Raw genomic sequence first — 18,059 nt, 5'->3', positions numbered from 1 at the left:
AGGTCTGGGGTGGTCAGCACACCAGTGCACACAGGAGGTCTGGGGCGGTCAGCACACCAGTGCACACAGGAGGTCTGGGGCGGTCAGCACACCAGTGCACAGGGCAGGTCTGGGGCGGTCAGCACACCAGTGCATGGGGCAGGCAGCCACAGGGCCCCCAAGAAATCTGCTGAGGAGCAGCGCTGTGCAAAGGGCCTCTCTGGCCACCCAAGGAAACAGAGGTGGACACACAGGCACTGCGTCCTGAAGGAGAAGCTGGGCACCGGCAGCATGTCTCACTGATTTTATTTCGTTTTTCAATCTCAAGAGAAGGAGTGATGTGGTAGGAACAGAACCACCTGGCGACAGTGGAAGTCCCGACACCCTCAGTCGGCAAAGCCTGCAGCCAGAGGCGCTCCTGTCAGAGGCAGTGATGGTTCTCTCAGAGAGGAGCTGTTTGACAAAGGAATTAGCTCCAGAAGCTGCAAATATTTGAGCATCTGCCTCGTGGCTCAGTGAGGGAGCAGGGAGCCTGCTAGAGCAGAATGTGGTACTTCAGGGCCCTGGGAACCCTGTTGATGACCAGCCTCCCGTCGTAACTCAGGGAGGCAAACAGCCACGGGTCGGCTGAGGACCAGTCCACCGCGTACACGCTGTCCTCATGCTCCTCATAGGTGGCGATGACGCTGTCCCGCAGGGGCTCCTTCAGCCTGCAACCCAACAGAGGCAGAGGTGTGAGCAAGGGCCTTCCGTCAGGTCCACTCCAAGGGCCTCTCGCACAGCTCCTGGCCTGTGAGCCACAACCAGGGCCTGCCGTGTCCCCGCCAGGCACAAGGAGCCCTGCCGCCACCTCTCATCCCCAGCGTGTGAGCCCTGATGAGACCCCCACCATCCTGGCAGGGCAAGGCCACCCCGAACTCCACAGGGCCAGGGAGGAGGCCCGTGGCGCAAGAAGAGAACCCCCCCACACACATCAGGTGATATGCACAGGAAAGAATCAATCTCACCAGATGAGTAGGCAAGCAAAGAATTAGAAAAGAACAAAACATCATAGAAAACAACGAAACGACAGGAATTACTACACACTTCCAATAACTGAATGTCAATGATCTCAAGCCTTCAATCAGAAGACAAACACTGGCAGACTGACTGAAGCAAGACATAACCATTTGTTGCCTATGAGAAACACAAGCCACCCACCAAAACAAACACAGGCTTCAAGTGAGAAAATGGAAGGAGATTGTCCAAGCAAAGGAAACCCAAAAGCAAGCAGCAATAGCTACACTTCTATAATATCTGGTGAAGCGTATTTTAAACCAAAATTAATCATAAGAAACAAAGAAAACCACTTCAAAACGTTAAAGCAAACAATCCATCAGAGCATACAATAATTGCAAACAAAAATCCTACACCATGATCAGGTTGGTTTAAATCTAAGGATGCAAAGATGGTTCAGCATGTGCAAATCAATAAACGTAATTGTAAAAGAAAAAAATAACAAAAGGCTCACATTTGGCATTCAGCACAAATGCAGAAACATACAGGAACCATATTTTATTTATTTGTTTGTTTTCATTTTTTGGTGCTGGTCCTAGGGCTTGAACAGAGCCTAAGCTCTGTCCCTGAGCTTTTCTGCTCAAGGCTAGTGCTCTGCCACTTAAGACACAGTTCCTCTTGTCTGGCTTTTTGGGGTGTTAAGTTGAAGGCAAGAGTCTCACAAACTTTCCTGCCCGGGCTGGCTTTGAACCACAATCCTCAGATCTCAGCCTCTTAAGTAGCTAGGATTACAGGCATAAGCCACCAGCATCTGGCTTGGAACCCATATTTTAAAACCACACATTGTGGAGACACTTGAAGGCCTCCTAGGCCCGGTGGGCTGTTACTGTCTTGTGTTGTCTGTTAGCTCGCAGGCTGGGTATAAGCACACACCAGCGGGACGCTTTGCACAGATCCAGTCACTGTGAGCACGGAATGCACTGCCCTCATGAGAGCCCTTACTTCTCATCAGCCTGGTGCTCCTCTGGGTCACTGATGTCATCATCATCCACCAGGTGGCCAAAGGGTTCGGAGGAGATGGACACCATGTTGGACAGGATGACTCTGCTGTCACTACTGCCGGTGAGGACCAGCTGGTCATGAGAGTGGTTGTAGCGGACGCTCCACACCCTGCAGAAGGCATGCGGCTGCTGAGATACGGTCACAGGCAATGGGCCCAGCCTGACCGACAGGGGTTGCACTGAGTTCTGCTGGAAATCAATACCTAACCCTTTCGCCAAGACCCGGGGCCTTCATCAGGGAGGCACACCCACCCTAGGTTGCGCTAACATATTCCTTTAGGTCCCAACAGAGACCAGAGAGAATAAATGTCAGCACACATATGCAGGAGGCTTACCATTCGATATTCCAGTTGGGCTGAAAGTCTAAAACAAGCGCTGTCTCCCCAGAGCAGCATGCAGATGCGTCATGACCTAAACATCAAGTGCTGCCCGCCTTCCCCCTGGAGCACTGCCATAGCCCAACCCAGGCCAGGCCCACTGGGTCTCATCCGCTAGGCCTCTGGACATGCTGAGGCTGAGGCGGGCTCTGGGGCCTGGCAGCGGGGCTATGGCACACCTCCTATGCAGAAGGGGCCTGGGTGGTGGGCATGGCTAGACCTGCAGCAGCAAATCACAGCTGCTCACAGAACTTACTGTGTGCTCACGGCACACGCACACTCTGGGATTTGGCAGAATAATACACTCCTGACCGGTAACGCAGAGGAGGGGGCCTGTCTGGAACCCCTCTTCACTGCGAGAGGATTCCTGATGAGAAAAATCTTGGCCCTCCAGGCTTTTCCTCCCCATGCATGTAGGTCAACACCCCCACACACACAAACACGTAATACAAATACGGATTCATACTCTACCTACTGTTCCACAACTAAATCTCTGACTCACTTAGCAAAAAAGTACCCAGCCTGTGGTAAACATTCCAAAAATATTCGAGGGAGAATGAATGGTGTGGGTCAGCCTTCCACATCTGCACCACAGGGAGTCCGCAGCCTCCTGACAGTGGCCTGCCCCACACCACGGACGTCACCTGAGTCCTATACCAGCCCCCCGACGGACATTTGGGTCACTTCCAGTCTCCGTGCATGGCAAACAATGCGGCACGAACATCTGTGCACATTTATTTTTACATACTTGAACCGGCACTGTTTCAAGAGAAAACAGAATCTAATGTTTTTCTTCTCTTCCTATGCTTATAAATCACAAACATTCAGATTTGGAATTAGTGTTTCTTTAGGAAAAATAAAACTGGGCTGATTGAATGATTCACAGCAGCACAAACTAAGCTGGTTTGTGCCTTTCCAAATGGTAAAGTAATTAGCAAAATAAATTACATAATCCCCTCTTCCCCAGAGCGGCGCACGAGCGCGAGCGGGGTACCAGTGCGAGTGCTCCTCCAGGGCCTTCACGGGCTCCGTGACATTCCGCGTGTCCCAGAACTTCACCTTGCAGTCATCTCCGCAGCTGGCTAAGTAGTACTGCTTATTGGGATTGAAGTCGAGGTCACGCACCAGCTGTCCGTGGGCATTCTCTATGCAGTATATCTGGCTGAGGAAGGAAAAAAGAACAGCACACACCAATATTAAGTGGATTACAGAGAGCCGGCGAGCGCGGCAGGCCTGCGGTCTCCCAGGGTGCTGAGCTCCCCGTGCCAGGCTACAGCTGATCTGCTCCCTGTCATCGTGGGGCTGGGCAATCCCGGCTGGGAACCCTGGGCCCTTCTATGCGCATCCCCTGCGCAATGAGGCTGGGCACGGAGCACAACAGCCCCTGGGACGGGCCTGGAGCACCCACCGCGCCCAGAGGCAGCTCTGCCAGCCATGGAGATGGCCCGGCTGGCCGCTGGTGTGGAGAGAGTGAGAGCAAGCCACAGGCGCGGCATCTGCCGTGGAGAAGCTGGCAGACCGCAGAGAGACTGACACGCTGGGGAAGGATACAGCCAAGCAGATGCACTGCTGGTACTGGGGACAATGTAGAGGAGGAGAGTGGAAAAGCTGTGAGTAACGAGGGAGCCCAGGCCTGCCTTTGCTGGGTTTGTTTTCCACTCTGGCACCAGGGCTCGCACCCAGAGCCTCACTCTCCACTCAGCTTTCTTTCTGATGGCCGCTATTTTTGCCAGTCCTTCAGCACAGCTTTTTGCTGGCTGGAGATGGACTCTCATAGAACCGTGGGACAACAGGTTGCAGCCTCCTGGGACCACTGGTGTGGCTGAGCCCCGGTGCCTGGCCACTGGGCTGGCCCTTGCCTCACACCAGGAAGTCACCACTGGGTGGCCTATTCCCAGCCTCTTGCCTAGTCAGGAGTCACAGAACAGGACATGTGGTTGAAGCTAGTCACATGGTAGCTGACAGTGAATATGCTAACGTGTACACACAGGCACGTGGGCACACCTATACATAAGCACCCTAACACAATTCCCTTCCCCACCCACGTACATAAGAGGACACACATACAGGCATACACATAACCTACCCACATGCATGTGAAATCTGAGTATCTGCCTAGTAGGGTTCCTTCTAGCATGATGAACCACAGAGCAGGTAAGGCTGACAGTGGCTGGCGGGACCTGGCTGTGCACCATCCACACCACATCGTATTCATCCCAGGGACCCCACCTCGTGGTCACTGGACTCACACCTCCTCCTCCTCCTCCTCCTCCTCCTCCTCCCAGGGGCCCCACCTCTGCCATCACTGACCTCACACCTCCTCCCCCTCCTCCTCCCTCCTCCTCCCTTCCTCCTCCTCCTCCTCCTCCTCCTCCTCCTCCTCCTCCTCCCAGGGATCCCACCTCTGCCAGCACTGACCTCACACTGCCACAGCTTTCACACAGCTGGTGAACTGGGGACTCCATGTCTTGTGGCTCATTCCAGAAAACCACAGGTCCCTGCTCCCCAGAGCACACCGGTCAACTCCTCAACAGCCCTCTGTCCTGCCCCAGGTTGGAGTTCCAAGCCCAAGTCATGTTACACCTTGAGCTGGTTTTAAACCGTGCACCACCTTCAGTGTCCTGATTTTGCTCCCTTAAAATAAGACGTACCAAAAGTTAAGACCTCTCTCATGAAACAGGCTGAGGTGTATCATCACTGAAAGGTCACTGAGTGACTCAGTAGCAGGAACTCTACGTTCCAGAAGAGACAGGGACGGCATCCTGGTGAAGCCAAAACCTCAGCCAGCTACCAAAGCATCAAGGGCACAGTGGAAGTGGTCCTCTTCCTGGGGGTCAGCGTCTGGTTGTAAGGACAGCCCTGGCCCAGCCAGGATGCTGCAGGATGCTGCCTACTGGACCTGGAGCTTGTTTTGGTCTGCGATCCAGTCTTTGGCTCCTGGTCTTTAGAGGGTAAGTTCTTCACATCCTTCAAGGAGCAATGAAAAGAGGACCAGAGGACTCTTGGCAATGGCTGCAGTGGGATTCTCATCCTATGTGGTCCCACAGCCTCCAGCTTGGTGAGAAACCTTACTGCAGACATGCAGCAAGGCGGGGAGGGACGGGTTATTTATTAGCCCCTGGATTTTCAGCAAAGCTGTGGAACACTTTGGGTGTGTGCACCCCCACCCTGGAAGCAGCACCCGGTATTACAGGACCTCTATCTCCTCAGCTCAGTGATAAATGATGGCATGCTAAGGGGATAAACTGCATCTTAAAGCAGCCTGTGTGGGCTTTCTGTTGCCATGGCAACAGACATCCTACCATCACTCCTCTGCCTATCAAAATCACAACTGGAACAGAAAAATTGCTCTTGTTTGTTCCATTAGAACGGCTGGTTGTTGCATATAATTACTTAAATGACAAAATATGATTACTGGATAGGTATGTCTCTTGAAAGCACAGAAATGGTCAAAGACAACGCCGTGGGGGAGACTCAACTTCTGCCACCCTGCAGCGTTCAAACAAATGAGCCTTTGAGCCAGCACAAAGCCCGGCCTTGCTTTCAGCCCTGCCAGTAGCAGGGACAGAGGGGCACAGCCAGCCACTGAGGAGTGCACAGACCCACGGACGGCCTATGGTAACGCCTTCTGGAGGGAAGATGACCCCCAAGAGATGCGGGGATGCATCTGTGTCAGCCCCGGGTCTCCCCGCGGGGCGGGGCACTGACCTCATGCTCCTCGTGTCCCAGCCTCGGAGGGTGGTGTCACTCGCGGTGGCCACCTGCGTGCAGTTGTGGTGCGGGCCCCACCTCCCGGAGGTGAACCTCAGCTGCCCCTTCCCTTCCAGAGCCGCGGAGCCAGCCAGCTGGGAGCACCGAGGAAGAAGAAGAGAAGAAAAATCTGAACTCTTTTCAGAAAACTCAGAAGGACATACATGACACTCCTAAGAAGACAGAGAAAATAATTATTAGATCCATTAGGAAGCTCTCTGCCTTTTGTTCTTCCCTTAAAAGGCAAGAATGGTTGAACCTTATTTGGGGGGAAAAAACTATGAAACGGAGCACAGTGAAAAATAGAAAGTATATTAATAGAGTCTTATTGCAGAGGACTTGTTCAGTGTGTCATTAGAGACAATCAGCTCAAACTTGAAGAAAACAATAGAAAATAACTCAAACATCTGGCTCCCCCCAGAGACAGAACAAGTGAGGGCCACAGGACAGATTCCTTCCTGACTGACAAAGGACTGGCAGATTTTACTGAGTCAATGCGCTTCCTGTCTCCCTCCTTATTGGGAAGATCTCCAAATCCTTGCATGAGAGTTCGTGAGAGCTCCACGGGCCCAGGCAGTACCAGGAGTCAAAGCCCACCTCAGCCTGAGAGAAAGCAAGCAGGCGGCGTGCAAGGATGCAGAAAGCCCTCTCCCTAACCTCACCTTTCCATGCGGGACCTGTGAAAAAGGTCTGCCACCAAGGACACCCGGTCCGCCCCATGTGTGGCTAGAACCCAGTCATATGGAAGCGTCCGCAGTCAGGGTCTAAGCCCTCTGTGGTGGCATGTCTCCCTCACCTTGCACTCAGCCTGTCCCGGAACTCTTCAGGGTCCCTGCAAGCAGGCAGGTAGGCTGGCAGCCCAGGACAGAGCCTGGGACAGAGCCCGGGACAGAGGCCAGGCCTGGGGCAGGCCAGCATGCTGATGTGAATTCAACTCTCTACATGAAGCCTGGAGGCTGCAGGGTCCTGGAGAGGGAGGCCCAAACCCGATGCACTGAGTGGCTGTGCCTAAGTCCTGACCAGAAACCGCAGCACTGAGAGCAGCCAGTGCCAGCCGCACGGGGCAGGCACAGGGGTCCCCACGGGGAGCCAGAGGGTGTACCCGGAGCTGAAGGGCTAGGTGTGTTCTGAGGCTCCCAGGCTACAGGGTCTTAGCCTTGCCAGCAGAGGCCACTGTTGTGAAGCTGAGTTGAGAGGGTCATGGCCACTGTGGCAGCCACAGGGACACGTTCTTCAACCCACAGAGACACTAGGAAAGCCACACAGGAACCCCAGCCCCCACATGCAGTGGAGCCTTATGAGAAGCCCAGGGCAGGCAGTGGGACATGAACACAAAGCAGGGCAGGACAGGTACACTGGGGCAGGGCGGGTACACAGCAGGCAGGGCGGGTACACAGCAGGTCAGGAGGGATACACAGCGGGCAGGGAGGGTACACAGCAGGCAGGGCAGGTACACAGCGGTCAGGAGGGATACACAGCGGGCAAGGCAGGTACACAGCAGGCAGGGCAGGTACACAGCAGGCAGGGCAGGTACACAGCAGGCAGGGCAGGTACACAGCAGGTCAGGAGGGATACACAGCGGGCAGGGAGGGTACACAGCAGGAAGGGCAGGTACACAGCGGTCAGGAGGGATACACAGCAGGCAAGGCAGGTACACAGCAGGCAGGGCAGGTACACAGCGGGCAGGGCAGGTACACAGCGGGCAGGGCGGGTACACAGCGGGCAGGGCAGGTACACAGCGGGCAGGGCAGGTACACAGCGGGCAGGGTGGGTACACAGCGGGCAGGGCGGGTACACAGCAGGCAGGGCAGGTACACAGCCGGCAGGGCAGGTACACAGCCGGCAGGGCAGGTACACAGCAGGCAGGGCAGGTACACAGCAGGCAGGGCGGGTACACAGCGGGCAGGGCAGGTACACACTGGGTCAGGAGGGATACACAGCGGGCAGGGCAGGTACACAGCGGGCAGGACAGGTACACAGCAAGCAAGGCGGGTACACAGCGGGCAGGGCAGGTACACACTGGGTCAGGACAGGTACACAGCAGGCAGGGCGGGTACACAGTGGGCAGGGCGGGTACACAGCTGGCAGGGCGGGTACACAGCGGGCAGGGCGGGTATACAGCAGGTCAGGAGGGATACACAGCGGGCAGGGCAGGTACACTGGGGCAGGGCAGGTACACTGGGGCAGGGCAGGTACACAGCAGGCAGGGCGGGTACACAGCGGGCAGGGCGGGTACACTGGGGCAGGGCGGGTACACAGCGGGCAGGGCAGGTACACAGCGGGCAGGGCAGGTACACACTGGGTCAGGACAGGTACACAGCAGGCAGGGCGGGTACACAGCGGGCAGGGCAGGTACACAGCGGGCAGGGCGGGTACACAGCGGGCAGGGCAGGTACACAGCGGGCAGGGCAGGTACACACTGGGTCAGGACAGGTACACAGCAGGCAGGGCGGGTACACAGCGGGCAGGGCAGGTACACAGCGGGCAGGGCAGGTACACAGCGGGCAGGGCAGGTACACAGCGGGCAGGGCAGGTACACACTGGGTCAGGACAGGTACACAGCAGGCAGGGCGGGTACACAGCGGGCAGGGCGGGTACACAGCGGGCAGGGCAGGTACACAGCGGGCAGGGCAGGTACACTGGGGCAGGGCAGGTACACTGGGGCAGGGCAGGTACACTGGGGCAGGGCGGGTACACAGCGGGCAGGGCGGGTACACAGCGGGCAGGGCGGGTACACAGCGGGCAGGGCGGGTACACAGCGGGCAGGGCGGGTACACAGCGGGCAGGGCGGGTACACAGCGGGCAGGGCGGGTACACAGCGGGCAGGGCAGGTACACTGGGGCAGGACGGGTACACAGCGGGCAGGGCGGGTACACAGCGGGCAGGGCAAGTACACAGCGGGCAGGGCGGGTACACAGCGGGCAGGGCGGGTACACAGTGGGTCAGGATAGGTACACAGCGGGCAGGGCAGGTACACAGTGGGTCAGGATAGGTACACAGCGGGCAGGGCAGGTACACAGCGGGTCAGGATAGGTACACAGCGGGCAAGGCGGGTACACAGCGGGTCAGGACAGGTACACAGCGGGCAGGGCACAGGCCCCACCCAAGAGCCTAGGGCACCAGCACACCTAGGTGGGTGGGTGAGGAGAGGCTGGGCGGGTAGCACAGGCCTGCGGTGGGTCCTCCCCAGCAGGGTGCGGGAGGCAAGGAGCTGCAGCAGAGCAGCAGGCGGGGAGCAGGGGAGCAGGGCAGCGGGGGAGCGGGGGAGCGTGGAGGCCTGGGGCCCACAGCTGCAAGCCGTCCCACACACCTGCTCTGGTCTCCACAACCTGGGTGATTTCAACACATCGGTGCCCAGACGTGTTGGCTCTAGTGTCCCACAACTCTGTTTCCTACTTTTTGGGTTGATTGGAGATAGGAGTCTCATAGATTTCCTTGCCTAGAATGGCTTCAAACCATGAGCCTCAGATCTCAGCCTCCTAAATAACTAAGATTATAGGCATGAGCCACAGGTACCCAGCTAAAATATAGAACCCCCTTACCTATAATCATCCTTTTTTCTTTCTTCCTTCCTTCCTTCCTTCCTTCCTTCCTTCCTTCCTTCCTTCCTTCCTTCCTTCCTTCCTTCCTTCCTTTCCTTTCCTTCCTTTTTGTGTATGCTAGAACTGGGAATTGAACTCAGGGCCTCACATTCTCCCTAGTTTTTTTCACTCAAGGCTAATATTCTACCACTTGAGCTATACCTCTACTTCTAAAGCCGTGGGGGGCGGGGGGGCTGGAACTCAGGGCCTGGGAACTGTCCTTGAGACTTTTTTGGCTCAAGACTAACACTTTACTTTTTTTTTTCTTCTTTTTGGCGGTTAAGAGTCTCATGGACTTTTTTGCCTGGACTGGCTTCGAACCACAATCCTTACATCTTGGGCCTCCTGAGTAGTTAGTATTATAGGTCTGAACCACGGCCACTAGTACCAGCTTCTAAAGCCTATTTATAAAACAAAATCTTCTCCTCTGAGATGGCCTGTAGTAAAAGATAGAAAGACAAGTGAAAGCAGGAAGAAATATTTCTAAAAGGTCATCCATGCTCCAGAGCAGGTACATACAGGGTCCAGGGACTGGCTCCCACATGGAACATACACAGTACAGAGAGTGTCTCATACATGGCCCAGGGACTCACTCACACATGGAACATACATGGTACAGGGAGGGGCTCACACATAGAACACACACAGTCCAGGGACTGGCTCCCACATGGAACATACATGGTATAGGGAGGGGCTCACACATAGAACATGCATGGTCCAGGGACTCACTCACACATGGAACATACATGGTACAGCGAGGGGCTCACACATAGAACACACACAGTCCAGAGACTGGCTCCCACATGGAACATACATGGTATAGGGAGGGGTTCACACATAGAACATGCATGGTCCAGGCACTCACACATGGAACATACATGGTACAGCGAGGGGCTCACACATAGAACACACACAGTCCAGGGACTGGCTCCCACATGGAACATACATGGTATAGGGAGGGGCTCACACATAGAACATGCATGGTCCAGGGACTCACTCACACATGGAACATACATGGTACAGGGAGGAGCTCACACATAGAACATACATGGTCCAGGGACTGGCTCCCACATGGAGCATACCCGGTACAGGGAGTGGGCTGCACATAAACTTCCTGTGAGAAAACCTGCAACACCACTGTGTCCTTGTAAACCCTGAATCCTATCACAAGTACTGTCGTGTGTGAAGCTCTTTCCCAACACAGCACACGCTGGCTCTCCCGGGGCCACTCCAGGGGCACTGCACGCGTGTGTGGACAGAGAAGACCTTTTGCTGCCACCTTGGCAGAAGCCATTAATGTCCACAGCTGGTGAAAGCTGGTGCACGTGAAGATGAATGAGCATGGACTGAAACGGGGAGGCACCCCACCTCCATCAGGGCCCGTGGACCCCCGGACCCTCCACCCCAGGGCTCCCCAGGGTTCTGCTAATGATTATAAATGGCAAAGAATCGCCAATTTAATTGCAAAAGGTAATGATGCAGTGAGCATAAGATTAGATTCACCACACAATGCAATATCCTCAAACAATAAAAGCGGAGGAGCTGGTGTGAGGAGGCTGGAATCGATGGAAGGTTTCTGTATTAAACGCCATGGCCCAGGTCACAAAGGGGTATTGACAGAACTGCTGACAGCAGACAAAAAAGGGGCAGAGAATACCAAATTGATCTCTGTAGAAAATAAGTTACAGATTAATCACCGACCTCAAAACCCTTCAGCGATGACTTGGGTGTGAAGCCGTGTTCGCTGCTAGCCGCAGAACAGGCCAGCTCAGGTTGGAGAGTGAAATCTTCCCGAGCTAGTGCATGGCACCTCAGGAGCCTGCACTCCCAGGCTAGCTCCCAGCTTGGGGCACCCTGAGTGCTTGGGGAGCTCTGCCTAGCAGTCTGTAGACCCAGAGCGGCTCCCACCTTCTGTGAGTCTACCATGCAGTGGGAGAGGACTCTCCCTCCACCCACCCACCCCCCGCCCCAAGCTTGCCACACTAAAACCCCAGCTGCTGAGGGGTGACTGGACAGACACAGCTCCAAAAAGGCACTCTGCCCCAAGTGGACACAGCTAGGCCTACAGGCCAGCCCAGCCAATCTCAAGCAGCATTCCCTCTGGCCATGGGCTTTACTTTAGACATTTCTGTGAAACATGGATTCGATGCACATGGATTCGAGGTATGTCTCGTTTTAACATGTTTTTAATAAAATAATTTCCTTAAATACTTTTAATGCTGTAGGAAAAGTCAACTCTTAATTTCACATTAAAGACTGTGACCATTCAGGGCTTTTTTTTTTTTTTTTTTGCCAGTCCTGGGGCTTGAACTCAGGGCCTGAGGCTATCCCTGAGCCTCTCTGTGCTCAGGGTTAGCGCACTACCACTTGAGCCACAGCACCACTTCTGACTTTTCTGAGTAGTTTAGCAAAGTTAAGAGTTTCATGGACTTTCCTGCCAGGGCTGGCTTTGAACCACAATCCTCAGATCTCAGCCTCCTGAGTACCTAGGATTACAAATGTGAGCCACCAACGACCAGCACCATTCAGTTTTTAAACTTTAACAAGTTACTTAATATTTTAAAAGTCTGACTTCTATGCCACATATTAGTAAAGCTAAATCATGATCCTGCCATCTCTTTGACCAGGGGAGTAAGGGAAGGGTTTATTATTACTATAGTAAGCACCACGAGGGAAAAGAGCTAAGTAAAAGTCAGAGGAACAAATGAACATGAGAGAAGGCTGTTTCTAACAAAACTACCCAAAGACGGGGTTCTCAATTCCCTGTGGCAGAAGAGACAAATGTGGGCCCTCGGTACATGTGACATTAGAAGAACTGCCAGGTCACAGTTCTTGAGTTTTTGTTTTCCTAAAGTTGTTGCTTTGACAAAATAAGTGCCAGGAAATTATGGATGCACGTAAAAATGCATTCTAAAGAAAAAAGTTAGGGAAAATCCTATATGAGACAAAATATTCATAAAAACTTATATTTGAAAGCAAGACTGTGTCCCAAGAAAGTGCTAACAGTTATTTTTGTAACTCACACAAATACATATTCTTTAAGTGCTACTAGTGAAGAATGTAACTTTAGCCAACAGTACTCAGGAAACCCTGCATGACAAAGACGACACACTGGAAAAGGATGGCAGCCTCCCTTGGGACAAGGCAGTGAAAGGGGCGAGCCTTGCAACTGTCACCTAGCCCCACTTCCACCCCAATCACCCCATGGTCTGACAACCCCCTGGCGATGCCACTCACCACAGCCTGGCTTGAGCTCTCCTGCAGGTCCCACAGCAGGATGCGGTTGTCTGCCAGTGAGATGACTCTCTTCCCATCTCCCATCGGCTCCCATGTGACGCTGAGAGGAGGGGAAGGGCTGAGTATTAACATGGACGCAGGAGATTCCAAACCCCCAAACCTGCAGCTCAGAGCGTTTATACACATTCTCCGTACTCTAGAAAACTGCTTTCCTGGCCAGAAGTCACTGGAAGTCTTTATGAATACTGCTGTCTGGTCTTGTTTGGGGGATGTGCGGGTGTCTCACCGCAATGGACATCTCAAAGCCCTGACTCCAGCATTTGGAGACGGAGCCTCTGAGAGGCAACCAGAGTTAGATGAGCTCACGAGGGTAGGGTTAGTCCCCGTTAGGAGAGAGCGCATATCCTCTGTCTGCCTCTGCATTGTGAGAGCAAAGAAGGCAGCAGCCATTTGCAAAGCAGCAAGAGAACTTCACCGAGAACTTTGCCAGCAATACTCTCACAGTGGCTTTCAGCCCTGGGAAACGTGGAAAGTGGATGTGTACAGCTTCTTCATGGCATTCCAGGACTGTGTGTCTGTGGCTAAGGAAGGGACAGCCATGGATCCACAGGGTGGATGGAGAGCTGAAAGGAGGAACAGACCAGAGCTGATTTGGGACAGAATGCCATCTCTTTAGTAGAACAAAGGCAGAGTGGAGGGGATGGGAGGGCAGAGCTAAGAGCTGAGTGCTGAGCCGGCCAGCACTGCAACCCACCCTGCAGGGCGCAAGGCTGTCACCTGAGACAGGAAGTCGTGGTCGTAGCCTGAGCCATGCAGGGCCAGCTTCCATTGTCTGCAGCTCAATTGTGCACATGAACAGAATCTATACCTGAGAGCACAGCAAAGGCCAAGAATTGTGATCTCTGTGCTAAAAGCTATAAAAGGATTCTGAATTTTTGGCCACATATAGGAACAACCATATATAACTATAATTTGTCAGCTTTTCATTAAAAATCAAATTCTTTTAAAGTTTTCAGGTAGCTAAGTCACATTCTGTCACTGTTAAGAAAAACTGACAGGTCAAACTGATAGAGATAAGTGTACATTAAACCTAGGGCAGGGTAAAAGCAGATCCCAAGCCATCCTCGTGAGGCAAAGCAGAGATCATGAGACCGAAATGAGCAGTACAGTTACAGGAAGTTCATCCTAAATTCAGAAAGTAGCATCAGAAAAAGGACTCCACAAGGAAATTGTGGCATGATGCCAAACAGACCAACAACCCCAGGTTCATCATCCACAAGTCTGCAGACATCCTACCAGCCACCCAAGACCTACACTGGAAGTGCAGGTTTCACCTGAACAGAGATAGTCCCTGCTTCTAGTCCCCAGGATTGCAGCAATTTCAATCCTGGACCCTCCTGAGCAACGTTGGACTGGTGAGCCAAGTGATACGCCTGCCAAGGTCGACACAGACAGTGCTGTTAGGGAGACAGTCGGATGCACAGGCACGTAATGGCACTGGCTCATTACAGAACGGGCCCTCAGCTGCTCAGTGCAGCTCACGGAGTGCCAGCAGTGCCCTGCTACCCAGAGCACCGGTACTGAATCACAACACACACAGGCCCAGTGCTGTCCACCCTTCTGCATGCAGTCAGCCATACATGCACACGCTATTCTGGTGCTTTCTGGGGCACACACACACACACATACACACACATACACACACACACACACACACACACACACACACACACACACACACACACACACACACACACACACACACACACACACACACACACACACACGCCCTGGTGTTCATGGTGGTCTATGAAGTAAGTCTGTCCCGGCCCATCCCCATCTGTCTGAAATGCTGGGTCCCAGCATGCTTGGCCCACGCTGCTCCGGAACACTGACATGCTCATCTCATGGCTAGGGAGCCCCTGAAAACTGGCTTTCCACATCAATACATTTTTTTACTGGTTTTTTGGTTTAGCAAAGTATGTGTGTGCATATGAATGAGTATTAATTCCAAGACTGGAAAGACCAGACAGTGAAGTCCACACTCACTTCCATCCCTCCGACCGCACAGGACGCCTCACAGTGAAACACGTGTGACCAGACTTTCCTCTAGTAGACCCAACCCTGCAAGGACTATGGGCCGCCTCTACCCGAGCTAGAGGGAGGGAGGCGGCACTTCTGATGGTGCGCTATCCTTCTCACCTGCCAGGGAGGGGCTAGGGAGGCACTTCCTGGAGACAAGGCTCCTTCCTCGCTAGACTACGAAAGAAAAGACAAAATGAGTCCCAATGGTGGCAGAAGTTACTTTCAACATCTGGAAGACACAGAAGGCAGAACTGCTTTTGCTTTAGAAAATAAGCTTCCGCCGGGCACCAGCAACTCATGCCTGTCATCCTGGCTACTCAGGAGGCTGAGATCTAACTTTTCCAGCAGGAAAAGTCCATGAGACTCTTATCTCTAATAGACCACTCAGAAAACTGGAAGTGGTGCTGTGACTCAAGTGCTCGCCTTGAGCTGAAGGACAGCTCCCAGGCCCAGAGTTCGAAAGAAAGAAAGAACGAAAGGAAGGAAGGAAGGAAGGAAGGAAGGAAGGAAGGAAAGAAGGAAGGAAGGAAGGAAGGAAGGAAGGAAGGAAGGAAGGAAGGAAGGAAGGAAGGGAGGAAGGAGGAAAGAAAGAAGGAAAGGAAGAAAGCAGGAAAGAAGGAAAGGAAGGAAGAAGGAAATGGAGGGAGGGAGAGAGGGAGAGAGAGAGAAAGAAAGAAAGAAAGAAAGAAAGAAAAGAAAGAAAGAAAGAAAGAAAGAAAGAAAGAAAGAAAGAAAGAAAGAAAGAGAGAGAGAAAGAGAGAGAGAAAGAAAGAAAGAGAAAGAAAGTAAGCTTCATGTTCTTACAGGTTAAGGGAGGGAAGAAGGGAGGGAGGGAGAGACAGAAAGAAAGAAAGAAAGAAAGAAAAAAAGAAAGAGAGAGAGAGAGAAAGAAAGAGAGAGAGAAAGAAAGAGAGAGAGAAAGTAAGTAAGCTTCATGTTCTTACAGGGTAAGGTTTTAAGAAAAGCTTCACTCCAAGGGCACAAAGCCTGTTGTCACTTGATTCTCACAGTCGTGTGATTATGAATGGCTATAAAGATGGCAGCTACAGATACAGGAAGGGGAAGGCATGCTATACTGGAGGCTGGGGGTCCCCTGGTGCAGGGAAAGCATCCCTCCTCTAGGGTCCTGAAAGAGTTCACCAGCCAATAGAGACCCACCCCTGGGCGAGCTGGGAAGCCATCGATGACTCACAGGCTGGCCTTGGGAGAGGCCAGCCAAGTTCTAACCCCACTGGAGACGCCCCAAGCCCACCACACGCACAAGACCTAACCCCACTGGAGATGCCCCAAATCCATCACACGCACAAGACCTAACCCCACTGGATATGCCCCAAACCCACCACACGCACAAGATCTAACCCCACTGGAGACGCCCCAAATCCACCACACGCACAAGACCTAACCCCACTGGAGACGCCCCAAACCCACCACACGCACAAGACCTAACCCCACTGGATATGCCCCAAACCCACCACACGCACAAGATCTAACCCCACTGGAGACGCCCCAAACCCACCACATGCACAAGGCCGGAGGGCTTCAGAAAGGGGGGTATGTGAATGTGAATGCTGTGGAACAGAAGGGTCACAGCACTGCAAGTCTAGCTTCCTCTAAGTGTCAGAGCAAAGCACCAAGTGCCAGGAGGGAAGACCTGCGAAGGGCAGAGGCAGAGATGGACAGGCATAATCCATTCCTCAGCAGTGACTCTGGGAAGGGCAGACTGCAGGGACAGAGGGACAGAGGGACAGGGACTTCAGGGACAGAGGGCGTACATCGGCCTTGCCATGTCTCCCTCTGTGGACCCTACAAGGCCACCCTCTGCTTCTCTGTGGCGGCCACGACTACACACCTGCCATCCACGCCACAGTCAGCTCTGAGAGCAGACCGCTCACCCGCGGGTGCGCGCAGCACATGGCTGCCTGCCAGTCACACAAGAGCCCTTCAGACACCGAGAGGCGAACGCGTCCTGGGCTCCTCTCTGCATGTCCAGTGCACTCTAAACTCATCAGGGAGAAACTGGAAAGATTCTGTTAATCAAGCACAGCTCTGTGCTTGGTCTGTTCAAGAGGCTTGTGATGAGAAGAGCCGCTGGGGACAGGGCTGAGTGGCTGCAAGGAGCCGTGATGGCCGCTGGGAACGAGGACATGCACCACCACCGGGCTGCAGCTGCCTTTTACCTGAAGTAGGTATTTCTACCCTAAAATCCCACTCAGAACCGCTTTTGCTGCGTCCCATAAGGTTTGGTATGCTGTGACACTGTCATCACTAGTCTAAGATACCTGTTTCCCTATCAATGATTTTGGTATTTTCCATTAATGTGAGCAAACTGGCAGAAACTCACTTTATACCCTGGCACCCTGACCTAGTCACACAGGCCTGTGAGAAGATCCTAGAGTCACACAGGCCTGTGAGCAGAGCCTAGACTCACGCAGGCCTGTTAGCAGAGCCTAGAGTCACACAGGCCTGTGAGCTGAGCCTAGAGTCACGCAGGCCTGTGAGCTGAGCCTAGTCACACAGGCATGTGAGCTGAGCCTAGTCACACAGGCCTGTGAGCTGAGCCTAGAGTCACACAGGCCTGTGAGCTGAGCCTAGAGTCACGCAGGCCTGTGAGCTGAGCCTAGTCACAAAGGCCTGTGAGCTGAGCCTAGTCACCCAGGCCTGTGAGCTGAGCTTAGTCACACAGGCCTGTGAGCTGAGCCTAGTCACACAGGCCTGTGAGCTGAGCCTAGTCACACAGGCCTGTGAGCTGAGCCTAGTCACACAGGCCTGTGAGCTGAGCCTAGAGTCACACAGGCCTGTGAGCTGAGCCTAGTCACACAGGCCTGTGAGCTGAGCCTAGTCACGCAGGCCTGTGAGCTGAGCCCTGAGTCACACAGGCCTGTGAGCTGAGCCTAGTCACACAGGCCTGTGAGCTGAGCCTAGTCACACAGGCCTGTGAGCTGAGCCTAGAGTCACACAGGCCTGTGAGCTGAGCCTAGTCACACAGGCCTGTG

General features: G+C 53.7%; 1 protein-coding gene across 2 annotated transcripts in view; it reads right to left on the bottom strand.

Annotated features, from left to right (window-relative positions):
- Positions 1–268: 268 nt before the first annotated feature.
- The window catches only part of Eipr1 (EARP complex and GARP complex interacting protein 1), a 106,993-nt gene continuing 89,202 nt past the window's right edge, over positions 269–18,059 (bottom strand). For both annotated transcript variants that reach the window (XM_070014669.1, XM_070014670.1), the window contains 5 exons: positions 12,982–13,081; positions 6,122–6,258; positions 3,408–3,575; positions 1,978–2,145; positions 269–689 (listed from right to left, as the gene is read on the bottom strand). In XM_070014669.1, coding sequence (XP_069870770.1) covers positions 515–689; positions 1,978–2,145; positions 3,408–3,575; positions 6,122–6,258; positions 12,982–13,081 — 748 coding nt within the window. In that variant the 3' untranslated portion in view covers positions 269–514. The remainder of the gene's footprint in view (positions 690–1,977; positions 2,146–3,407; positions 3,576–6,121; positions 6,259–12,981; positions 13,082–18,059) is intronic.

Source organism: Dipodomys merriami, unplaced genomic scaffold (genome assembly GCF_024711535.1).
Source record: "Dipodomys merriami isolate MVZ:Mamm:240054 unplaced genomic scaffold, mDipMer1.0.p SCAF_99, whole genome shotgun sequence".
Lineage (NCBI taxonomy): Eukaryota > Metazoa > Chordata > Mammalia > Rodentia > Heteromyidae > Dipodomys > Dipodomys merriami.
The sequence above is the reverse complement of the archived record's forward strand: the minus strand, read 5'-3'. Positions and strand labels throughout refer to the sequence as shown.